General features: G+C 43.0%; 5 protein-coding genes across 7 annotated transcripts; 2 read left to right on the top strand and 3 right to left on the bottom strand.

The window, feature by feature from the left end:
- Positions 1–753: 753 nt before the first annotated feature.
- LOC310801218 (short transient receptor potential channel 2-like) lies at positions 754–5944 on the bottom strand (the record flags this gene model as incomplete). The annotated part of the gene is made up of 12 exons (XM_083665213.1): positions 754–1751; positions 1921–2053; positions 2204–2276; positions 2379–2506; positions 2625–2817; positions 2903–2995; positions 3127–3289; positions 3407–3607; positions 3856–4030; positions 4150–4314; positions 4495–5466; positions 5930–5944. 12 exons carry the CDS (start codon positions 5942–5944, stop codon positions 754–756), a joined length of 3309 nt encoding a protein of 1102 aa, XP_083521339.1.
- Positions 5945–6510: 566 nt separating this feature from the next.
- xndc1 (xrcc1 N-terminal domain containing 1) lies at positions 6511–9759 on the bottom strand. Of its 2 annotated transcripts, XM_083665568.1 has the most exons (9): positions 9637–9759; positions 9357–9501; positions 9123–9278; positions 8694–8887; positions 8423–8508; positions 7944–8170; positions 7742–7823; positions 7402–7565; positions 6511–7112 (listed from the first exon to the last, which is right to left on the bottom strand). In XM_083665568.1, exons 1-9 carry the CDS (start codon positions 9679–9681, stop codon positions 6880–6882), a joined length of 1332 nt encoding a protein of 443 aa, XP_083521694.1. In that variant the 5' UTR covers positions 9682–9759; the 3' UTR covers positions 6511–6879. The 2 variants fall into 2 exon arrangements, with proteins under 2 accessions (XP_083521694.1, XP_083521695.1); XM_083665569.1 differs by lacking the exon at positions 9637–9759 and having other exon boundaries at positions 9123–9252; positions 9357–9476.
- A 142-nt stretch (positions 9760–9901) lies between these two features.
- On the top strand, positions 9902–16757 carry rnf121 (ring finger protein 121). The gene is made up of 9 exons (XM_083697426.1): positions 9902–9993; positions 10813–10850; positions 10989–11130; positions 12165–12319; positions 12593–12700; positions 13354–13474; positions 13581–13714; positions 14272–14373; positions 15864–16757. Exons 1-9 carry the CDS (start codon positions 9916–9918, stop codon positions 15982–15984), a joined length of 999 nt encoding a protein of 332 aa, XP_083553552.1. The 5' UTR covers positions 9902–9915; the 3' UTR covers positions 15985–16757.
- Positions 16758–16832: 75 nt separating this feature from the next.
- LOC310801080 (interleukin-18-binding protein-like) lies at positions 16833–18667 on the top strand. 2 transcript variants are annotated; one of them, XM_083665045.1, is made up of 6 exons: positions 16833–17147; positions 17253–17297; positions 17396–17452; positions 17756–17885; positions 18163–18298; positions 18527–18667. In XM_083665045.1, exons 1-6 carry the CDS (start codon positions 17123–17125, stop codon positions 18554–18556), a joined length of 423 nt encoding a protein of 140 aa, XP_083521171.1. In that variant the 5' UTR covers positions 16833–17122; the 3' UTR covers positions 18557–18667. The 2 variants fall into 2 exon arrangements, 1 of the variants encoding a protein (XP_083521171.1); XR_014554103.1 differs by lacking the exons at positions 17253–17297; positions 18527–18667.
- A 654-nt stretch (positions 18668–19321) lies between these two features.
- nlrc3l1 (NLR family, CARD domain containing 3-like 1) lies at positions 19322–23313 on the bottom strand (the record flags this gene model as incomplete). The annotated part of the gene is made up of 7 exons (XM_083665044.1): positions 23144–23313; positions 22740–23001; positions 22524–22634; positions 22106–22183; positions 21612–21723; positions 21214–21454; positions 19322–20931 (listed from the first exon to the last, which is right to left on the bottom strand). Exons 2-7 carry the CDS (start codon positions 22919–22921, stop codon positions 19322–19324), a joined length of 2334 nt encoding a protein of 777 aa, XP_083521170.1. The 5' UTR covers positions 22922–23001; positions 23144–23313.
- Between the last annotated feature and the right edge of the window lie 2327 nt (positions 23314–25640).

Raw genomic sequence — 25640 nt, 5'->3', positions numbered from 1 at the left:
CTATGCTATCTTTGGTTCTTAAGAGGACATGTATAATTGCAGGGTGCTCAATGTTTGACCAAAGGTTTTCCAGCCCCTACTGCATTGTCAGACGACCACTGGTGGCTAAAGGCTAGGGTGTTTTTCACAGTGGAGGAACTCAGGTGTGATGTGTCGCCTTTGGACAGGAGGGAATGTGATGCCTCAGGTGATAAATTAATGAGTGCTGAAGTCTCTTGGGGACAGCAAGTGTTCTGCAAGCTGAGACCTGCACATGGCAACATATAGATAAACAGTCTGATTAGGGGCAAAAGGAAATGAAACAGTAATGGCCTTACCAACTGGGGAGACTTGTCGAGCTGTAATATAATCGGATGAGAGCAGTGTTCCTGTATTATTCACTGCAAATCATGAAAAAACTAACATTTTCCAATATTTTTATTAGTATTTCAAGTGCAAAAGCTTTTTTGTTATTCACGTAAAAGATTTTTCTCTCTTTGCTCTTGCTGGAATGTCATTGGATGTCAGTTTAAGAGAGGAAGCAACGTACAAACGTAGGGTTCCAATGTCATTTCCATCCTGTTCAGATCATGTGGGTACATCAGTTAACAAGTGCATATACAAGGCTTCCAATGATTTGTACTTCTTACTGAAAAGTGATCCTATGCTACCTACCTCAAGTTTTCATGCTGCTTATCTAGTGATCTGTCTCCTGCAGTCAACCAATTACTGTATCATGAAGCTGATTTCAACATGCTGACTGCCATACATTTCTCATTGGTTTGGAGATACAATGAGGCTCACTGGTCCACCATCAAAAGACCCTTCCCCTTCCTGGGAGCCAAAGCCAGTGTCCTGTGAGCTGCTGCTGCCTGTTGGGGAAGACACCACTTTCTCATCCATGATCTTCACCCCAACTCTCAATATATTCTCCCCAACACCAGCTTTCTCAATCACATTATCCTCCACCTTCATCCATCTTTCATCCACATTGATTTTCCCAACTATTTTTTCCACCAGTTCCATCTCTTTCACCTTTCTTTCTACCTCTTTGCCATCTCCTTGCTCTACTTTTCCTTCATTTGTACTTCCTGTTAACTCATTCACCTTACTGCTTCCTGCCACTCTTTTGTCCCCAGTTGTATCATCCACACTGCCCTCTACTTTCCCCCATTTATCATTCCTTTCTTCCATCCTCTGTGCCTTATCCTGACCGGCCTCTCTTTCCACCTTCCCCTCCACCACCTCACTGATACTTCTTCCTCGTTCTGTCCCCTTCTCCTCTTTGTCTCTCCCCTGCATCTTGGGCTCCGACTCCTTATTTGCTGTCCCTTCTACCCTCCCCCCTCCATTAGCTCTCCCCTCCTCCATTTTCACAACATCCATATCCCCAACCACCTGCTTTGTCCCATCTGCTTCATCTTGCCCCACCTCTACTTTTCCCTCCTGTTCCATCTCCATCACTCCCTGCTGTTCTATTTCCAATGCTCCATCCTTTTCTACCGCCACCTTCCTGTCCTGTTGCATCTCCAGCACTTCCTCTCCATGGTGCACTGTCACCTGTAGAGGTGCCTGTTTATCACCTGGCTTGTTGAAGCCCTTGAAGTTGTTCTTGGCGCCCATGATGTATTTCCCCAAGATGGAGGAGCCGTCTGCGTGGGATCTACCCCCTGCTATGTGCCCTGAGTCCATCAGAGCCTGTTGAATCTGCTTCATCTCAGCATGCAGCCTGCCCACCACTTTGTTCAGCTCTGTGATCCGATTACCAATGTCTGGGGAGGAAAACACACCAACTGATGACAATGCAGCACAATGCTCTTCACATAAACAGATTCATTTAGGTCCAGCACAAGATGTGAGTGCCAATTCAGAACTGTTTAACTATGACCATTAAAACATAAACAGGTCACTTTACTGATGAATATGAGGTCCTATGGGTACCTTTTCGCTTGGTCTCCTCAAACTCACGGCGTGCAGACTCAATGTAGCGCTGCACCAGGGCCCGGATCACCTGCTGCCGATATGGTATCTGGCTTTCCCCCGGCCCTCCTCCATCATCTCCCTTCCCATTGGACTGGACAAGGAGAACACAGATATTTTCAGCATCTGACAACATACTAATAGGTTATGTGTTGGTATTCAATCACTGCGATTCGAGACTTGATTGTCCTTTTTCTGTATGACTGTACCACCTGACTATGGCTGCTGTGATTTAGAGACTTACCATGGAGGTTATTGCGGGATAATCCGGTGTTGAGTTAAAATTACAACAGCAGCAGATCTGCCGAAAAGTACCCCTTGGATAGAATGAAAGCAGGAAATATGAGATGAAAATGTACCTTTGAGATTGAGGTTGTTGTGTCCCTCATGGAGGAAGCATAACACACAATATAACCTACCGTATGAGGTAGAAGAATGCTTTGGGGGAGGGGATTACGTTGAAGGGAACAGGCATGGTGAGGCCTTCTCTGAAGTAACTAAGGTATAGCTTGGATCGGGCAAATTTCCACTCAACATCAGCATCATCCTAAGAGGGAACAGGTGAGCAGTCAGGGCCAATCCTTCTCTCCTGGATTCACAATATGTTTATAATGCACATTGCATCTTATCCTGCCTTTGAGTGGAATTGTCTTCAGCAAGCTCACCTCAATCTTCTGAAAGGAGTTGGTGATCATGGCAATGAGCATGTTGAGCAGCACGATCACAATGACTAGTGTGAAGATACCGTAAAGGACCCTGCCCACAAACTCTGCCACCACAAACTCCGGCATGTCCACATAGTCCTGGTTGGCCACACCAAACATGGTCCAGAACAGGAAACGGAAGCTCTCGTTAAACCTGAGGAGTAGAACAGATATATTATGAGGGTTACCATCCCGTGAGTGACATACTGTAGGTGAATTATGAACATTAATATTCTTACTGTCCAAGATGTGGAGAGAGGACGTAAGGAACATAGATGTTATTAATACCACAGAGGAAGGCGGTTCCAATGATCATCAATATGAACATGAACCTAGGAAGATAAAAAAGTCACATTTCTTTCTGTCTCATGTGAGCAAGTATATAGCAGAATCTTGTCGTGATGGTGTCTCATAAACAGGAACTTTGTGTACAGCACAGAGCCTATGTTGTTGTGGACCCTACCTCATCATGTCATCGATCATCTTCCCTATAGAGATCTGCAGAGTCCCCAGAGACTCCTGTGCAGGCAGGATGTATGCCAAGCGGGTGAAGCTCAGCATACTGGTCACTGCAAACAGCACCTCAGCAATGAGCTGGGGGTCCTCCTGATGCCACTCCTGACGTACTACAGGACAATGTCAAACGTCAACATGGGACAGTTTAGCATAGTAAACATGAGCTTGTGTTAATTTTCTCAAATGTAACACTAAACCCCTGACTATGGTTGGATAAACTTTCTCACCAGTCTGAGTGAAGTAGGCACACTCCTCTGTCCCATCAGGAGCCTGGCACAGGAAGTGACCTTTGAGCATGATGAGCACACGCAGAGTAAAGGAGGCCAGGTACATGCTGAGCACCATCATGTCTAAACAGTTCCACCAGTCCAGGAAGTAGCTCCGCAGACCCTCTATCCACACCTCCTTACACTCATACCAGAAAAACCCTACAGGGGATAGATAGCACAATATAAACAAACTTTCACTTAATTGATAAATGTTTAATCCCAAATTTAAATTTCAAGATGATTGTTTTGTTAAAAAAAAAAAACGCGATGGAATCAGTACAAATGCACTGCATGCGTAGTACATAGTGACCCAAATCTAATGAAAGAGTCCTAGTTGAGGATTAAATTTGGGTCACTATGTACTATGCATGCAGTGCATTAGTACTAACTCCAGAGTGTGGACTCACCGACCACCCACACCATGTGGAATGAGCTGTGCAGGATGTTCTGCTGGCGTGAAGCAAATTCATTCCTATACATCTCCATGGTTATCGACTCTCCCAGCAATGTGATGAGGAACCACATGTAAGAGGCAGAGTGAAGGAGGAACTTGATCACTGGGATCTTCAACGTTTTTCCCACCTGAAAGAGATATAGCCGCATCAGCGAGAAAAATAATGATAAAACTGGGACAATCATCCGCAGGCAAAGCCTGACACAGCCTGAGATTCACACATGATCACCTTTACTTATCAGCTGACCTTGGACTTGGGTGCGATCCAGTAGATGAGGCAGAGGAGGGGCATGGTGAAGAAGATTCCCACAGTTACTAGCAATTTCCAGACTGTCCGGCTGCCCCTCCACCCAGACAGGTTCCCACACCAGATAGACGACAGTACCTGCTGGCAGATGGGGTGGGCCACAAACTGGAGAGAGGGACAGAGAGAGAGCAAATAGAAGAGAGAGACCTTTACTACAGGAGACACAGACAGGCATGAATCTTTAATATCATTGAATATACTCACTTCAGCTTTTATGTCTGATTACTCAGACGGAAATGCTTATGGTTTCACTTTCTGTGGCCGCATGTGACAACTCTACAGTACCTGTTTCTGGTTGTAGTTGACAGCGAGACGCAGGCGTGACAGGTTGGGGATGCCCTCCTCAAAGGCCTGCTGGTCCAGAGCGTCCTGGCTCTCATCTCCACAGCTATTAAGGATGGTGGTGACTTCACTCTGATTGCGGCACATCCCCAGCAGCTCTACGGCAAACTCCTGGCAGAGCTCCTCTAGGCCCAGGTACTGTGGCTGGGGGAGAAACACCACAATCAACCACACTCCTATGAACACACAGACAGAAACCAAAGGGTAGTTATAAGCAAGAACCTTAAACTCAGGCTCCTTCTTAGAGAGCTTGCGGAGCTCCCTGCTGAGGCTGAAGGCGCTTAGCATGGCATCCTCCGAGGTGATGGACAGGTAGGCGCGGCTTGCGATGCCACGGTAAGTGTTGATGCGGGACAGAGAGAACTTGAGCAGGTCGTACTGGCGACCGTTACGGCACTCCAGGCAGGCACAGGAGATCTTGTGAGGCCGAGGAATGACATGGCCCTTCTGAGTCAGCATGGTGACAATCTCATACAGGTCCTTCTGACAGGCCAGGGTCAGCGGGGTCACCCCAGGAGCAAACTGGGAGTCATCGATGGATTGGTCGAAGATGGCCAGAGAGAAGGAGCGCACATCCATCTTGTTTCCCTTCTCCATGTCAAGTCGGTCCAGCAGGCGCTTCACCACACGGGGCTGGTTGGTGTCCACAGCAACCAACAGTGCCTCGTGGATCTGGCGGAAATCAAACTTGATCCCCTGGAGGAGGGAATCCATGGTGTCCTCATTGCCCAGACGGATGGACAGGTTGAGGGCCTCTCTCCACAGCCTATCCTCAGAGTCGTCCAGCTGGCGGATGATGCCATCGCCTGTCTTTAGCAGGCCACACACCGTGACTAGGTTCCCCTCCTGGATGGCACCAATCAGCTCCGGAGGGAAGCGCATCTTCTTGTTCACAATCTCGCGCCATTGCTCTGGCTAAAACCACAGGCAAACACAGGGGCAGCTTACTGTTTTGGTCTCTCTAAATCCAAAGAAGCAGCACATTTCATCCAAAGCACCAATTAATGTATAGATTTTTTTATTAAAATGGCAATATTAATTAATAATCGATAATCATTAATTTCCACTACGTACAGCTCAACATGTGCACATTAACAAATAGGATTTGAATACCAAGCAGATTTTATAGTGGGACAAAACATTTTGATATGAATAGTAAACTGGAATAAAGACATAAGTAATACAAATAATAAGTGTCATATCAGGACTATCCATAGATGAGATGGCAAAAATAAATCATCATATGGTCACTGATTTATCAATGACTATGATTTATGTTTGTTTAAACTGAAATAAATACATTTACTGTAGATGATGTGTAGTTTGCAACATCCTACAAATGACTGAAAAATAGATATAGTTTTTTAAATCCACTTACCGTGAGGTTTTCCATGTTTTTTTCCACAGTACAAACAACAGATAATGGAGTTATTATCCTTAATATGAGAATGACCTCATATTCTCGAAATCCAAGCTCCCTTGTTATTCTTTATGTTGAGGGTCATGAGAAAGAGAGGGAGAAGCTCACTGTGTCAGTGCCCCAGTGTAAGGTGAACTGAGCATTACTGATCACTGTGATCATGTGCTCTCTGCTGGCTACAGAGCGTGGAATCACTCCCCACAAACCAAATAACAAATGTCCGCTCCCATGGGACAGGGCCAATTAAAAAGCAACCATTTCAGTGTTACACGCCTGGCTAAACCCAGACCAGGGAGCGTACCTCCAAAAACCTGTGTTAATACTGCCCTCCCCAATGAAAACACTGCCATGGTGTAATTGACACAGCTGTTAACTACCAGGGCATTGGTCCCCTGAGGGACTGGAATGAAGGGAAGGGAAGTTCAGTGATGAAAAAACACAAGCAGCCAATAACAGATACATTAACCATTTTAATACTGTTGATTGTCTATTCTGTCCCCTCCCCCCCCCCGATATATAACCATACAGTGAATACACAGTCAAACATTAATATTGTTTATATTATACAGTATATATAATAGGTAATCATTAGCAGAAAACATATGTTAATAGTGTAAGGACAGTCTGAGCCTTCAATGGGCTCAGGAGCAAACCAAACACTCTTCCCTTAGTAGACTGGGGAATACAGGAAGGGAGAGTATTTTCAACCTATACACAATATACTATATATGTATATACATATATAGATGTAGATGTATATATATATATATATATATATATACACACACACACATACACCTATATACAAGTCAGTAAAACACAAATGTCCATATACTAAAACAATAGGTTGACCATGTTTGCAGCAGCCCCGTTATTAAAAGCAGAATCATGTCCTATGCGTATAAGTCTTAGTCCACCCAAATGACTTGGGGCTCCATAGCATCTCCACAGGTGCTAGCGTGAAGCTGGATGTGGGATAGGGGGAATCTGAAGGAGCAGAGTGGGCAGGGAAACATGGCCTTTTCTGGGCTGGGGGTAGGGTCAGGAGAGGTGAGGGGAGTGATGACCCCAGGGTGCTTCCTTGTCTCCACCCCTTGGCAGGAAGATGCATGGAGGGGAAGGTAGTCTGCAGTAAAGAATACTGTAGCAGAGAGAAAGACAGAAAACCAGCATGGATTCAACCAGACTTCTGGAGATTGTAACACTCAATCAGTGTACGTACTACTTCTAATGCATACACTTACACATGCACAGACTCCAGTGGAGGCAGAAATTGGAAGATGGACTCAGTGTAATGCATGGAATTGAATGAGGATTGGTATCAAACACACGTGTTTGATACCATTCCTCATTCCATTCATTACAATGAGCCGATCCTCCGATTTCTACCTCCACCAGCCTCCCCCTGACAGACTCATACTTGTACAGACCTCCACATATTGGGCAAGTGGTCTCAAGGACTCCAATGTCTTGAGCATCCGAAGAGGATTGAGGAGAGTCTGTGGGTGTGGCGACGAGTGGGATAGACCTAGACCTCTTACTGACTTCAGATTTTCTCTGCTTACAGGAGGGGGTGCCATTTAGCTGGTTTTGCCTGAAACGCAAAGGGAATGAGCAGAAATAGATTCTGAGCACTGATGGTTTTACTGTATGATGAAGAGAAGTTGTCCATAAGTGCCTTTAGTATCACCCCACAGAGCTAAATCCTACTGAAAAACCTGTCACTGTCACAGTGCCACACCAAAACTCATCAGAAATTTCAACTAATACCTGCTTTTGGAGTTTGGTTTTCTTTTCAGCTGTGGAGTGTTTTCCTTGGAGTTGTGAGCAGTAATTAAACAAGCCTTTGAAGCTGAAAAGAGGTTTAGAAATATCAAACTAAACATCATCCGAGTTGTGTTTTGAACATTAAAATATATTAAGACTTTGATAGACAGCATTTGAGTGAGAGTAGTTAAATTGCGTTTCTTACCTGTATGAGGGTGTATATTTCCACCATGGGCATCTGCCTTGCCTTTGTTGGGAGTAGCAGTGTCTGCTTTGGCTGTATGAGGGGGTCGCTGTATTCTGAGTCCCGGGGATGTGCTGCAAGGAGACATGGGAAGGGAGCACCGACCGGCCAGGGTGGATGTGAGGACCATTCGAGTTGTTCTGCTCAGACCCAACATGCTCCTCTGGGTCTCCTCTGAGAAACCCTCCCTTAAAGAAGGGGGAGCCAAACTAACATTTTAGAAGGAGAATAGCAGCTTCTGTTATTTTAATTTTAGTTTAATTATCTATTAATTAATACCATAATAATACTATTATTGATGTGAATCGGTAAATTAAATGTTATGCCCAGCAACTAACACAAACCAAACAGTTAGCATTCACACAAAAACTAGGATGGCAAGGACACCCCCCCCAGAAAACAAGGCAATATCATGTTTGACCTTAACCACCCCCACTCACCCTTTCACTCCCCCAAAGAAGGTTCTTTGGACAGCAGGGCTGGAGAGCCACTCTCTCACACCTGATGCTGGTGTGTCTGGTGTTCCCTAATTAAAAAAAGTTAAAGTGAGAATACAACCCTGACACTTTTGGATCTACCTCCCCAAAGTGTAACACCCCCTGTCAAACACATGCTTAGCAATATCTCATAACAGTGCACACCAATCACCAAAAGACACATAACTCTTGTCTGGGTTTTTGAAAGATACACAAGTTCCTCCAAAGAACTCACCACATTGACCCCTGTATACACCTGGCCTTGGCTCTCCTTGACACTCTGCTCTGTGGAGACCCCCTCACTCTCTTCCTGGGGGCTGCGGATGCGGAGGAAGGACAGGCCAAACTGGGCATGTCTGTTGAAAGGCTGAGTGCAGGTGACTCTCACCCGGTCCCAGCTGTCCTCTGTTCCCTCCAACAGGAAATCACCTGTGGGTGGACATATGGTGTGAATGGTTTTGGTATTACTAAAGTAGCATCTTTTGTTATACATGTGGTCTGGATGGATAGTTTAAAACTGGTAGCAATAAACTATAGTATTGTCTGTTCTATTTCTTATCTTTACATTGGTCTTGTATACTGCATGAAACAGTATCCTTCACATTCTTGTCATGTAATGATGGAGCTATAGCCTACAAACAATGCTCATGTAAATGCCTGTCACCTTTCTTGAACATCCGCACTGCTGTACGCCCTGTGCCCTGCCGAGACTCAGCTGGGTTCATCAGTGTTGCTGTTGGCAACAGCGTGGTGTAGGGTTGGTCGAGGGGCCATGAGGAGCGCCCAACATCGATCTGAATGAACGCAGATCCACAGTTCCCTTGAAAATATATACGTTCATTAGACAGCATTGTAATTACATAATATCACCAGAGATACATATCATCATGATCCTCACCCACATCGATGTATCCAATATATGTGGCGCGCTCCAATTGCAATTCCGCTCTGAGGACTCCACTACGGTCCCGTGCATTACACAGCCACGATCTGGTGCCTCCTCCATCCACATCACACAGCGTGTCCACAGAATTCTTCGGGTCCTGCAAGTTGGTCTACTAGTGAGATTGTAGCGGCTAAGACTGAGCTAAGTTACAGTACTATGGATAGCTCAGCTAGCTGATTCCAAGTTACGGCTAGCAGAGCTCAAATAAAATTAGCTAGCTAAAAAGACTTACCTGTGAAGTGAAAGAAACAACATATTTAATGTTCACTGGGGCCATGGTAGTTTTCAATGTTCTCAGTTAGCTATATGCTCACAATAATAGAGTTAAAATCTAATGTTCAAACATATAACTGTCTACCCAGACACAGTTCTGCTCTTGTTTATTTTTCCCGCCACGTGAACGCCCACTGTGTGGCAATCGGAAGAAGAACTCGCCTGGAGCATTATGATTGGCACACTGCTTTCCAACCCGGAAATGACCTGTGTTAGGACTTGACAGCACTCCCCGAAGATGGCGGGGGTGTTTGAGGTGGAGGTTGATGGTGTAGAACACGACCATGGACTTGGACATCATGATGAACCAAATCAGGTTAGGGTATGACAGGTCCTGTCGTCGTAGGTTAAGAAAAAAAAGAATTGGGTAAATGGAAAGGGTCCACGTTGCAGCCAACATTGATATCTAGACCTGCCTCTATTGCCGGCTAGTAGCATACTAGCTAACTTAGCTAGCTACGGATACCAAGTTGTTTTCCCTTTTCTAGCTAGACAGCTAGGTTGTCTTTATAAAATGCATTTGTCTGTAAAATGCATTAATAGAGTATATATTGAATTGCAGTGCAATCGTCCAAAACAAAAATGCAAAAGCCTATGATCATCGAGCTCTATGTGGTAGCTGGTTAGCTGTAGTTGTCTGGCTTAAGACTTAGTCATATCGGAAACTAGCTAAATGGCTGACCCGATATTCTCATTTAGTCAGTCCACCCTGTCCCTACTGGACGAGTAATTGCATCAAGGATATAGCCTAGTATTCATCAGATGGCATGTCATTACTTGAGGTGATGTGGCAGCTGAGTCAAAGGTCATACATACAATCAAAGCTTTATCCTTCCTTGCAGCTCTCTAATCAATCATTGCTTTGAACCAAAGAATGTTCTCACAGTTTGTTATGACTGGGTGCGAAGGGGTTAAAGCAATGCCTGCTGAGTCGTCTTCTCTCTGAATAATAACAATTTCCAGTCTACTTCTCCACTCTGAACAGACCCCACACCCAAATGAGTAGAATGATCATATTTTACTTTTGATAAGATTTATGATATTCTTAAAGGTCCATGTGGTTTATAGATTTGTTATCAATGAGTTTTATGCAGTTATGCTTTGTAAATGTTTGTTTGGCTTGTTCCCACTGCAGATTGACTTGTCCCATCTTTCTCCGGAGGAGAAGTGGAGGTTTGTGTCTTTAGGCAATAATTCATCCTGTTTTGTGGTCTGTTTGTAGATTATATCAGATTACCTTTAGATGAGATTCATCATATTGGATACCAGCTCAGAGCAATATCTACTGTGTGTCCCCATGTCCGTCCACAGGTTGGAGCATGCCAGGATGCATGCAAAACACAAGGGGCATGAGGCCATGCACGCTGAGATGGTGCTGATCCTTATCGTCACCTTGGTCATCGCTCAACTGGTTCTTGTGCAATGGAAACAGAGGCACCCCAAGTCATACAATGTAAGACACACACACTCTCTCTCATACAAAATAATAATGAATAAGTTAGGGTTGTGACGCTAATGGTATAACCGTGTAACTGACTGTTATGGGTCTCGACCGTGAACAAAAAAATACTATCATAACTGTTTTAATTAGGGATGCACTGATACCACTTTTTCATTGTGATAAAGATTCCGGGTACTGGACATTGAGTATCGGCCATTACTGAGTACCGATCTGGAAAAAACGCTATATTTTTTTAAATGTGAAATGCTACTGCCACCCCTCGAAACACTTGTGTTGTAAATTTTGCCTCTATCAAGTGTGAACTAATTCCAGACCGCAGACATGGTTGTTATTGTTGTCACCGCACTCGTGTGTCATCTCAGCTGTGCAGCCATCAGTCAATGGTGCACATGTTTGGAAAGGTTTTACAGTTTGCGTCATGGCATGATATCGGTAAATAGCATTCCCTACCTCCGAATCCAGATCCAGCATTTTAGGCCAATATCAGCCCGATACCAATGCTCAGTATCGGACCGTTGCATCTCTAGTTTTAATACATTCATTTAAAAAAAATAAAAAAAACAACAACTTCATTTTCAAGTAGATATACTCCACCCAATATCAGTAGTGAAAATTAAAGAGTATGAACAACCTTCCCACTATCTATCAACCTGTCTCAATCTACTCCTCTCAATACCCAAAATTCCATGATCGTCACTGCCCTAGAATGAAGTGTTGTATTATATCACACTGAATCAAAAGTCATCTATGGGAACTGGAAACACTGAACGGGCACGTTATCTTATTTCTTAAGATGTTATGCTTTGACCAGCTCCTGTGCCAGGTTTGGATGTATTTAAACATATATTTTTCTCAGCGTATGCGTGCACACACACACACACACACTCACACTGAGGGAATACTTCATGCACAGTCAAAATAACTACACTCAGCTTCTTCCACTATATACAATGTTAGTCAGCCCCCAATTGAAGTATGCATGAAGTATGCATCTGTGCTCTAATGTGTTGTTCATTCTTTTGTAGCTAGTGACTCTGTTCCAGATGTGGGTGGTTCCTCTCTACTTCACCACCAAACTTCACTGGTGGAGGTTCCTGGTAACGTGGTTCATTTTCTCTGTGGTGACAGCGTTTGTGACCTACCGTGCCACACGCAAGCCTCTGGAATGCACCACACCCAGGTAAAGTCCTACAGGCTTGCTGAGGAATTTTCACACAGCAGTTGAGCTAGCTGTGTTTGTCTTTAAGTGCACCATGCCCTGGTCGTTGTGAGCGCCCCTCTGGTTTTAAACACATGACATTTCAAATCACTTTTGTCTGATCAAGTATCTGTGCAAAATACACACTGATGTTATTTGTGATCTTAATCCCTCCTGATCTATGTGTCTTCACATTCACCTCTCCTGCTGTAATTGGCTGAAATGTCTGCACTTCCCTTATCTTTCGTTGGATAGGCTGGTTTATAAATGGTTCCTGCTCCTCTACAAAATCAGCTATGCCACAGGGATAGTCGGCTACACTGTTGTCATGTTTACACTCTTTGGTCTCAACTTGATATTCAGGTAAGTCTTGGTATAATCTCAGCATGAGCTACCATACTAATAGTTCCCAAGTAACATCTTCTTCTAACATCATCTCTCTGACACTGTTGAATCCCTTTTGAAGTTAGGCATAAGCACTTTCATTGACTAGTTGTAGCATGTTTATCTCATGCTGTTCAGACTCTTGGGTTCAGGTGTACAAAAGTCAAAGTGTTCAAAGTCAAAAGATGATATCAGATCACCAGAGTCTTTCAATAATTTAATGCAATGTGTGCACAATGGAGAGGAACAGCAGACAGTAAAGTATGATGGATCTCTGAGGAGCTGAAGGCCGTTCCCCAGTTTTAAGCTAAACTACAAGCACTGGAAAAGTACCAGACATCTAATGACCTCGCTCAACCCCCCCTTTGTTCTGTCTTATCATATGGGCTGCCAGTGCCTGTCACCGTGTTTACCATGCGGAGTATGAGAATAGCACCAGCAGCTTGGCTTAAGACAAAACAAATCCTTCAGGGGACAGAGATACAAGAGGTCCTGATAATACAGCCTATATGAGACAAATCAGAAATAAACTGTAATACTAATGCATCATGCCACTTATTAATCACCTAGAATCACTATTTCCATCAATGCCTAGTGTTGATAATAATGTTTTGGGCTAACTTATTTTCCAGAATAAAGCCAGAGGATGCAATGGACTTTGGTGTGTCTTTGCTGTTCTATGGTCTGTACTATGGGGTCCTGGGAAGAGACTTTGCAGAAATGTGTGCAGACTTCATGGCCTCAACAGTGGGAGTGAGTATGGAAAGGCTGTTGAGTTCCTTATTATGTAATATTACTGAATTGTTTTTGTAATGTCTTTTATAACATTACATTGTATATCCCCCTCTGTGCTCTGCAGTACTACAGTGAGTCTGGCATGCCAACCAAGCACCTTTCAGACAGTATCTGTGCTGTGTGTGGCCAGCCCATCCTTGTAGATGTCAGCGAAGAGGGAATAATTGAGAACACCTACAGATTATCCTGCAACCATGTGTATCCTTCATCAGAGAAATATGCATTGGATGAATACGTATATGTCGTTCTACACTAATAATAACACACAGACACTTCATGATTTTGCTATTGCTTTTAATATAAAAAGTAAACCATAAAGTATGTGCAAGTGGAATAAGGAAACCCTTAATGGTATTTTTAAGTACCTCACCCTGATTTTAAAAACATAAATTCACAAAACGTACACCACAGTTTTAACTGCCAGTCTGGAGCTGACACAAAGGTCAGAGAAGTAACCTTGCCTACCATGACTCATGACTGTTGTTCTCTTGGTCGTTAGTGCAACTGCCTCACTTCCTGTTTCCACTCTGAACAATGATGCCCTATGTTATGTCTTCTAATAATGCCACCCAGTAGTCCTCTGTCAGGTGAAATGTCACTTGTTTATGACATTGAAGATTTTAATTGCTCTCCAGTGATGTTGATGTGGTCAACAGAAAGTGAAAAACACACACACACACGCACACACACACACACACACACACACACACACACACACCTGCTGTACCCTTTGGCTCCTCAACTTCTCCTCTCAGATTCCATGAGTTCTGCATACGTGGATGGTGTATCGTGGGGAAGAAACAGACGTGCCCATACTGCAAAGAGAAGGTGGACTTGAAGAGGATGTTCAGTAACCCGTATCCTTTACTCATCTGCTCTCACGTTTTTGTTTTTAGGTAACCTCTCTTTTTTAGTGTGTTTCTGCCTGTGTTGACCTATCATAAGATAAAATTAGATATTACTTTATTAATCCCCAAAGGGGAAATTTGATTGCACCAAACAATACATACAACACCAATAATTACACAATAAAAATACAACAAAGGACACACAGACATGTAAAAGCAGCACATCATCAATGATTATTTATTGTTTTTGTTAGAAATAGCCAAAGGTAAAAAGGAACTACGGAAACGCTCTGTTTTGCTCCCAGGTAAAAATAAATCTCTGTCCTTACGCTGCGATGCTCTAAGCTGATACTGTGGAGGGGCTGGCTATTATTAAGTCTCAATGTTGTTGAGCTTCTTGAGAATCCTCTTATCCACAATTGTGGAGGTGGGTGCCGATTGTAGATCCAGCCTTCTTAATAATTTTATTCAGCCTGTTTGCATCTTCCCTGGAGATGTTACCGCCCAGCAGATTACACTATAGAACAGTACACTAGCCACAACACTGTTATAAAACATATAGAGCATTTTTGGGCAGACATCAAAAGATCTTCGCTTCTTTAAACAAAATAGCCTTTGCTGAGCCTTTCTAAAAAACCAAGGAGGTTTTTAAAAAGTCTTTCTTTCTGTCCGACTCACCATCACCCTTCCATCACCTGTCCATTTCTGCTGGTCACTTATGATGGTCAAGTTATATTTCACTATGATGTCACTTTGGGGAAATAGATTAGGGTGTTTAGTATGGCTCTGATGGGAATAAGCTGTGTTTCTTGTAAACGCTGCATCATGGGAAGTTTACACAGTGAAGCTGTGTTTGTTTGGGGACATTCATTGACACATCCACAAACTGGAACAAGAGTTTAGAACAGGACACAGGTAAAGTCCACTGACGACAAGGTAAATGGTTGTATATGGAACTGGTACTGTATATTGATAGATTGGTAGATTATATGACTAATGTGTCTGTTCCTTTTTGTGGTAAAAAATGTTGAAGTAGTATCTGTAATTTCTGCTTTAGTGTTCCAACAGAGTTGAGTTGCCATTACAACCATTCAACACACTGTACATCTACAAAGCCTTCCTTGACAACCGTTAAATCATCATACTTGTAATTGTCAGGAATGTTCCTTGCAGAGAGAGCTGCTTTTGGATGTTTCTCTCTGTTCCATTGATTTTAAAGGAAACTCAGTTATCAAGACATCGGAACTAGTGCTTTCATTGCATCCTACTTCATCAATCTTTACCCCTAATCTTGTGAATAATCACCATGCTCAGTTCTGTATACCATGTAATACCTAATAATTATGTAGCATGTTAATACAATGTTGTTACTACAGTAATTGTAGCATTATTACAGAGGAGCAACACAGTGTTAAGTGTGACCATGAGTTCATTTGTAGGGATTTAGGTGAGTAAGAGGGGTTGTCAGTCACTTGTTTGTCTCCTTGACCCATCCAAAGCTGGGAGAGGCCACATGTCATGTACGGGCAACTTCTGGACTGGCTTCGCTACCTTGTCGCTTGGCAACCAGTCATCATTGGACTTGTGCAGGGCATCAACTACATCCTTGGACTGGAGTGATCTAGGATTGTGGAGGAGAGGGACTCTCACAGCCATATGGAGAAGATACTGCACTGGCACGAGGGAGACTGGGAGGGCCCCTCACCATGGACTAGAACATTACATAAAACTGTGTCTATACATTTACTTTTTGTATTTATCTATAGGCACATAGTATCTGTATTTAAGACTTATTTGACATTTGCTAGTAATCTCAGTTTGGATGTTCCAATTTTACAGTTTTCTTCTGTGTTTGTTATCACACCACGTCTCTACTAAAACAATGGCAGTGTCCCTTTCATGGCCTCATAAAACAGGTCTTGTTTTTGATGGAGATACTTTTTTTTCTTTCTTTCTTTTTTTTTTTTTAAATTCTCGTCTTAAGTTTTGGTTGTCAATGTATCTTGTTTCTACAGTAATGAGTGGTTAATACAGCCAAGGTGAGTGAGTGGAGCATTGTAGAGTCCTAGTCTTTGTTCTGTGTGTTAAATCCGCGCCTTCCGTTAGTGTACGTCCTGGTGTAAAGTGACTGGTGGGGGGGAAGGTTTGCGGTCATTCAGGAGCAGTGGTCTCCGACAGCGCATCCTACAGACTCATCTCTTTAAGAAAGGCACTGCCCCCAAAATGCCTCCCTCAGACTGCCTCTCCTGTCTGTGTTCAGCCCAGATGGCTTCAGGAACAGGTACTGTAAAAGACTGTATGCAGAAAAGTTAATAACATTCAATCATTTCAGTTGTCTGTTTACTTTATTGTCATGTTTTGTTCTCTTGATTGTCTGTTAATAAATGTCTCACAGTCAAGATCAGATGTACACGATTCTTCATTCAGACTAATCTAAGGGGGATTCTGTCCAATTGTCTTTAGAGCATTTAGTGTAATGTACCATTTGATTGTCTTAAGTCCCATTAGAGTGCATGTGATCCATGGAAATGTGGACTCACCCTTGGAATTTTGTATTAATCATGATCAACATAACTTGAGGTTGCCATAGTATTGCACCAGGGTGAATGGCACATATTGGTTGATGGGGATTCCCTCAGTGTGTGCATGTGATTATTTGGAAGAGGAGTGGGCGGAGTGTGTATATAGTAAATAAGGAGGTAGTGGTAGAGCCAGTGTCTGATCAACACCACCTACCAGCAGTAAGAACAGAGCCACTATGCAATTGACACATACTCTCACAGGTAAAAAAAAAAATCCTTTCACACACACACCCTCACTAATGTATGCTGTGTGAGTAATTATCCTGCACACAAATCCACATTTCAGTGTTTATGTTTTCTCTCTAGTCTTGATAGGATCTTTCTATTTCCTGCTCTCAGAGGCTACTACAGGTGTGTTTGATTGTGCTTGTGTGTCTGTCTGTCTGTTCATGTGCAAGTCTCCATCTCTGTGTTACATGTATCCCTAAATTATGTTTTTTATTACCCAGAGATGACGTCTCCCAAAATTCTTGAGCTGACCTGGTCCCCAAAAAATGCTTTCCGAGGTAATGTATTCTGCTATCTCTTACTGATTTTTGTTTAATTTTTATAAAGTTTTCCTTAAAGTGGTTAGAGTATCAGAAACGGTCATGGACACTATTGACTTTGTTTAGTTAAGACAAAGGTATCAGTTCTAAGTGTTCCTCACTCAGTCCAGGATTTGGCTGTCTGGGAAGCCATCACCTAATGTTTACTCACAAATCCTCACGTTTAGAACTTAGTTGCCAGTGGAGGGTTTGATTGTGCTATTCTGGTGTAAATCAGTGTTGTCTGCAGTATTTATTAATAGGATGTACTACTATTCACAGGAAAACAATTGATTATTGACTGTGAGGCAGACCCAGGGTTTCCTGATGACTTCACCCTTATTTACTGGCTGGTCAATGGCAACTTCCCTGAAATGGCCAAAACCAATGGCAGAGTTTTGGAAACAGAAGAGTAAGTACTGGTAGTTGGTCTCAACATTCACACTTTATTAGAAATTATCAAACCCTGACCAAAAGTAACCATTTCCTTTATTTATTTTTTTATTTATTTATTGTTATTATTTTTTGTTTGTTTACAATAAACACCATTAAAGACAGACATTTTATCATGTCAGAGCCACATACAGATGTTTTGTGTGGTAAAATTCTCAATTTTAGCTCATATTTGTAACAGAGCAGGCATTGTGTATAGCCCAGGAGTGTAAGAGTTGTTGCTGTGCTGCTTTCAGATCAGCCTCAGAGGATGGCAAAGTTCTTAAAAGGAGTCTGATATTTCAGCGCGTTGTTCCAGAGGACTTTAAATCCACCTTTACCTGTGTGGTGACTAGCCCTGCTGGGACTGACCGGAGACATATGACACTGATAGTGAGTATCCATCTATCCCGCTACATTTCTCTGGGTGGTAATGGTGTCAAAAATATCTTGAGAGAGGGGGGGGTAACTGCTTTTCCACTCAATCATGCTATATTGTTGTCTTGTTAAACAACGGCAAGTTGGCTAAAGCAGTTCAGAGTGGCACCCAGGCTAGCAGATGGTCAATTGTTACTCAAACAACTTTAATTACCTTAACCTAACCTTAATTCTGTTTTGTAGAAACAACATTGGAGCAGAAGATGTATCTAACAACATCCCACTGAAGTTTAACCTTTTGAATTTCTGAAATGTATTTGTTGTTGTTTTTTTCTTTGGTTAGTTTTTGATGATGTTGACTTTCATATTTTTATGGTGACATTTTCTTACAACCAGATATTTTAAACTTCTTTCAGACTTAACATTGTGTGTAATATTTTGATAAAGACACATTTCAGAAACATTCACTAAGTTGGTCAGAAGATCCAAATCACACACTACATTATTAGAAAGTAGAATAACAATTACTAATCAGATGCTAAACAGTTTTGGGGGAGCGTTAAGCAGCTATGCCCCCTGACTGTTGAATGTGACAACCATCATTACATCCACTTCCAGTTTATCGGTCACTATCATAACTGTCATCTGAAATATCCATTTGAATGTATTACCTGGGACAGTAAATTACAGTATATAATCAATAAATGTGTGACTGCCAATAAATATATGCTTCCAACGATTTACACACTCCCCATTGCCTGATATTTTATATCTAAACCCCTTACAGATGATATTGTGTGATCTCAATGTTTGGTGATCAATTGGGTAATGATGCTGCCACTCTGTGCCTGATAGTCTCATTGAAGAGCTCCATTTACAATTCCCACAGACATTGCATTTTTTAACATAGCAAAAAATATACATACATACATACATTTCCATAATGCTCTACCTCCTGTACTCTGATACCGTTTTTGTCATTAACTATACAGCTGTGAAGAATTGCAACCCATATTGCAAATCTAATGACACTCACTGTCAGTGACCGTCAGTGGCTGTTAGAGAGTTAGAGCGGCTTGGCGCTCCACAGCCCAGCTCGTCCAGGCAGCGTTGCAGGTTGGCATTTCTGTCAGGATGGTGATTTTCTTTGATCTTCTTCCTGATGAAGGAGGCAGTCTCCTGTGTGACAGATGGGCATCTCTCTTGGTTGATCACGAAGCGTTGCAGCAGCTCCTGATTGGCATCCTGGGCCATCCCCAGCAGGAAGCGCAGGAACAGGTCCAGGCTTCCATCCGGGCTCTGCAGGGAGCACTCCACAGCACACCTGTGTAGGTCCAACAGACTGGGGACCTTGAAAATGCGTGACAACTTTCCCCGCAGTGGTTGTTCTAGGATGTTTTTCCCTAGGTTCCTGAAGGAAAGAAACACGTAGAGGGCTGCCAGATACTCTTGAATGGTGGGGTGGATGAAGCATTGGATCCTCTCCTGGTACATGATAAACTGCTCTATGAAAAACTCTATACACAGGGAGCTGTTCGTAACTGCTTCTGCAATTTCCACCCCGCAGTCTTTCCAGTTGGCCTTGGGGATCACTATCTGGCCCTTCTCCAGCATGATGAAAGCCATCTTCCCCAGCTTCATTAGGAAGTCTCTTTCCTCCTCCGGGCTGCGGGCAGCCACTCTGTCACCACGCACACGGAGATGCACCAGCAGGAACTGTGAATACATCTGTGTGAGATCCGTCGGCAGCTCTGCTTCCGGCCCCTGCTCCTGGAATGTGCGCTGGAAAAACCCAGACACCACCCAGCAGAACATGGGCAGGTGACACATGATGTAGAGGGTCTTGCAGGAGGTCAGGTGGGCGATCACCCGGTCTGCCTGTGCTGGGTCTTCAAACCTCTTCCTGAAATACTCCTCCTTCTGAGCATCTGTGAAGCCGCGTACTTCCAGAACCTGATGCACACTCTCTGGGGGCAGGCGGCTGGATGTGAGCGGGCGGGAGGTGACCCAGAGCAGGCCATGGTAGACCAGGTTCCCCCGGAGGAGATTGGTCACCAGCACACGCATGGAGCAGGCCACAGTGTTGTCACGCCAGCTCTCTGTTTGATGGAAGTCCAAGACATACTTGAACTCATCCAGCCCATCACAGACAAACATGACCTTGCCATCGTCACAGTCAAAGGAGGAAAGCCTCTTGGTCTCCGGGTAGAGGGTGTGGACGATCTCCAGGAGGCTGAGCTTGGTCTCATCCATGCGGTTGAGCTCTCTGAAGGGCAGTGGGAACAGGAAGTAGACATGCTGGTGCTCCCGCTCCCAGGCCCAGTCTAGGATGAACTTCTGCACGGCCACAGACTTCCCCATTCCAGCCATTCCATTAGTCACCACACACCTCACATGCCGCTCACGGAGCACCTCCAGGTTTAAGATCTCCCTGCACGTCACCAGCTTCTCTTTCTTGCGATTGGTGCTCAACTTCGCAATCTGCTTTACCTCATGCTGGATATTTGGGCCTGCATTCCCGCCATCTGTTATGTAAAGCTCTGTGAACATGCTGTCAAAGGTCTTCTGCTCTCCTTCCTTGGCCAAACCCTCACATGTACTGCTGTACTTCCTCTTGAGAGACACTCTCAGCTCATAACGCACTTCATCTGCACAAAGGTAATGGGTGGTGAGGGAATATTAAGCGAGTCATGTATAAGATGACATAATTTACACAACATGTACCTGTGTTTAGAATTACTATAATAACAACAATAATCAAATAATAATCATAATATATTAACATAATAAATGTATTATAGTGGAAAAGGAGTTCATCACTTTTTCTATTACAGCCACCAGATTGGGCAGTTTGAGGGTCATAGCTTATTAATTGACTAAAATTTAACATTTCATTCCTATGACTGAAATGAAGTGAAGAGCATGCTTACTTCTGTTGCACAGGTCCTGAAGGTAATTAACTAGCCGGGTCAGCCCCATATTCTTCAGCAGAAACTTAGTCAGCTGCAGCGCCACTTCCAGGTCATAGCACTCCAACAGCCGGTCTACCAGGTCCACCATATCCATACCCTGAGGTGGAGTACTGAACGACTCAGGATAACGCTTCCACAGGGTGACCTTGAAGTGTCTGAGGTCTCCTTCATCTAGTGCCTCCAGGGTTTTCCTGATAGCCTAGGGTCAAAAGAAGCAAAGAGGGAAATTATCTCACTCTACTGACATTTGGAGACATTGATAGACACCTAGGATAGAGTTAAAGCCCAAAATGCTTAAATTGGAATATCTATATCTACATCTAGAAAATGTGTACATGTGTCTAAAAAATCACCACCTTAAAGGTGAAGTCTACTGTCAGTGCAGGGTGCCTTTTCTCGTCTGGATTTTTGATCAGCTCTGGCCTTACAGGAAGTCCAGGCTTAGGACCCTCTGCAGTGGAGCGAACTCTGGGGAGGTCAGAGTGGTGGTTGATAAAATATAGCAACACACATACATACTGTAAACATACTGTAGGTACGTACACATGTCTATACACAGAAATGATGTGGCCATGTTGTAAAAGAACACACATTGTTGTATACAAGCACAGGGATAGAGGGGCAACCACAAACAAACTCACATTTTTATGCACATACAATGCATACGTCTACTTACAGAGATACTTTACTACATACTAACACAGTTCACATCTTGTCATTGACAATGTGATTTACAAGTTATGATGACTTGTAAGGCTGCAGAATGTAACTCATTCTGCATACTGTTTGTATCTTGTCCAATAAAAACATATGATCCTAAAAAACAGTATAACATGGTGTCTGCTCTTACTTCCGGGTTCTGCTCTCACAATCATCACTGTCCACTGAGCTACAGCTGGAGTATGAGTCTGTTCTTTCCAGCTGGATCCTGTGAATATAGCGTCACATAGACAATGAATCATCACCACCGGTGTTATACAACCAAAGATATCAGCACACCTTGCAGCAAGGCTCACTGTCTGATAGCAGTATGTGCTGGATAGTGTAGTGTGTGCGTCACTGCTTCATATACCATCCAGTGTATATATGTTCTTATACTTGTGTTTATACTATAATGCAGTAGTATAAAGTATAATGCAAATTTGTATGTGTAATGGGTTTGTTTGTGACTGTATAAATACACATGGATGGTGAAAATCTAATCATGCCTATATGGAAAACAAAACTGCATGTTTCTTTAAAAAAAATATATATATGTCTTTGTGTACCTAGTAACAGATGTTTGGGTATTTCCATCCAGTTCATCAGATTGGTGGAAGCCCTCACTCTCCATAGAGGTGTAGCTGGGGACTGGAGAATGGGCCCTTTCTACATCATGCCTGCCAAACACAAAGAGGTGACAGGATCAAGACTCTAAATCTGAGGGACAAAACTCTGACTACACACTGTCTGTTACAATATACAGGTATAGTGGAGTCCCTCACCACAGACTACTGTCCATGGGTCTCATCCCATCTCCCAGGTCCAGAGATAGTCTCCTCTCCTCGCCCTCTCCCTCATCAATACTCATTGCCTGGGCAGACGCCCCCTCCCCCAAAGAAAAACTGACATCCGATGGACTGTCCCCCACATCATGCTCCTCATCTGCCACCCGTGGCCCATCCATACCCGGCAAACTCAAGCTCACCACTACAGGATCGGAGTCACAGACAGTTCAAACTCTGTTGGCTGCGACCAACACCACACCTGTGGATGCAGACAAGAAATGATTGTTCCTTAATGAAAATGTATATAAACACTTGATAAGGATAAGAATTACGTTCAAAAAGCTCATGCAACGAGGTTATCAAACACACAAGACGAGCCTTTTGCGCAGCAGGCCTCTTACCATAAAGTGTTGTTGTAGACATGTGGAAATGTCAGTTTTCACAATAGGCTGTTTATTTAACTTTCGCCTATTTAATTCACTGAAGCAATGTAGCCTTAGCACGTATCCCCCCTCTAAATTATGAATTTGCAAGGCACCCGAACCTTTACAAAAAAATGTAGGCACCCCGATCCTGACCTGGGCCGGATAAGGAAACTAAGTCTACTTTCACTTCAAACCCGGTACGTAACTCCTCACGTGGTATAAAGGCGTACACTGACAGAGAACGCGAGTATGTACGTGGTGAGCACTGTCTGTGTGTCACTGTGTGTCACCGTCCACAAGCTCTAGAACGCAGAAAATCAGTTATAGCAAAGGACTTTGATTGCGGACTTTGATTATGGTCAATGCGGCGCTCGCGCTGACCCGCGCAGAGTAGAGCGAGCTAGGTGTATTCTCTTTTTTTGTCGCCTACTATTTTATTACTACTTCTTTTTTTTGTGGCATTTGATGGCGGTTGGCAACCAACGTTTATGGTGCATTACCATCACCTACTGGACTGGAGTGTAAACTAGAGACTCCGCTGTCAGCGAGTCCTGTATCCCTAAGGAAGCGAAAAACATCCCCTGATCGTTTGCTCCGCAATATCCCCATATTGAGCACCTCCACCCCTTGCCCACTCAAGCTCAACAAGATAGTTTCTCTCCCTATGATATTTCCTACAGGTGAACAACACATTCATGACGTTCAACTGTCTCCCTCTGTTGGCAATGATCACACTTTTCAGTCAAATGTTTCCCAATCAAATGACTCCCGATCTGACAGAAAGTGTGTTTTTAAGAGATATCTAATGAAAATCATTATAAAATAACAATGATATTGGATTACACCTATGACACTTGGTCCTGCAAAGCAGTTTCATGATAACTAATTATGGTTATTGATGATACCATGAGTATTATTTTGCAAGGATGATAATTACTACTTCAGTAATGATTGTTGATCATGTTATACCCTTGTTATCACATTTTTGTGATTTCCATGCACTTTAGATTGGCTATATGAATATAATTATGTATGTATGTCAATATTTTTCATTTAATTATCTGTAAGATGTTGTTGATGCTTGCAGATGACATATCATTGGTTGCATCTGTAATCTTATATCATATCATTATATCAAGTAAAAAATGTAATTTGTCACATTGAAAGGCAGCTCATCCTCTTGCAGAAGTTGCTCAAACAATAAGCCTGTGGTAATATATCAGTATATTAATGGATGTGTAAAGTATGAATTGCTCTACTCAAATAGGCTACAGTAGAAACCTGTACACACACACACACACACACACACACACACACACACACACACACACACACACACACAGATTCAGAAGAGGGATAAAACAGGCACCAGGGCAGAGTGTAATAGCAGAAGAGAGGAGAAAGCTTACTTCCCCAGGATATAAATTATTCACAGATAATGGGTAAAATAATAGCGGGCAACATAAGTCCATCCATTCATAACTTGCAAAATGTACTGGGCAGCTGTAAGATACTGTTACCTATTTCACATGCCTTGCAATGCATGTAACACATTATTCAGAATGATGAAGATTCCCAACAATGAATATTCACACCCATAGGGCTGGGGCAAGATAGCCTGGCTCCAGATCTGTGTGTTCTTCAACCATTCCTCTGTGGTTGTCATGCCAATGTCAAACATGTATGGCATGACACAACAATAGTCAAATCATTGGCTACGAATATAGAGTTCTGAGTCTAGTCGAGGCACAGGGGACAGACATCAGTTATTAGAAGATATACAGTATATTTTCCAGTTAAAAGAACAAGCAAAGACCAAGCTCTTGTCTATGAGATACTTGATATCCTCTTATATTGTGTCTGCTGCTGTATAATGAAAGACTTCAAACACTCATTTTGATACAAATCATCTTTGATATGAATCAGAATCAGTCTTCAATACATTTTTGTATTGAATAAGCTGCTTATGTGGTGTCATGATTCTGGAACAAACATCAGTGTAATAACTTACCGTACCTCAAATTTCAACAAACTAGTCACTGGAGATAGACTCAAGCAGACTAAAGTAAAGACTGAACAGCCTGTGGTATTGTGACCAGGTCAGAGGTCATGGGAAAATACTTTCCTTTGTTAAGATAACATGTCTCTGGTAATGTGCATTATGCACTGCATTTTTTGGCAAAGCCTGTGAGGATTTCTGAGTGGCATTTAATGACATTTATGTCATTTTAGCAAACTCCAACAACGACTTACAAGACTTCCTCTCATATCAGATTGCTGGCAGTGCTGAGTGTGAATGGACACAGTCAATGTAGTCCATGGTGACCACCTTTGTTAAACAAGTAAATGGGCAAAATGTAACTTTTAAGCTAAAGAAGTAATCATTCTGAGCTATTTTATTTCTGCATCCACCTAAGTTAAATGGGTATGTCTTTGTTATGTCTTGCAATGTCTGCCCGACTGAGTCGTGAGT

Source organism: Argentina silus (genome assembly GCF_951799395.1).
Source record: "Argentina silus genome assembly, chromosome: 2".
NCBI lineage: Eukaryota > Metazoa > Chordata > Actinopteri > Argentiniformes > Argentinidae > Argentina > Argentina silus.
The sequence above is the reverse complement of the archived record's forward strand: the minus strand, read 5'-3'. Positions and strand labels throughout refer to the sequence as shown.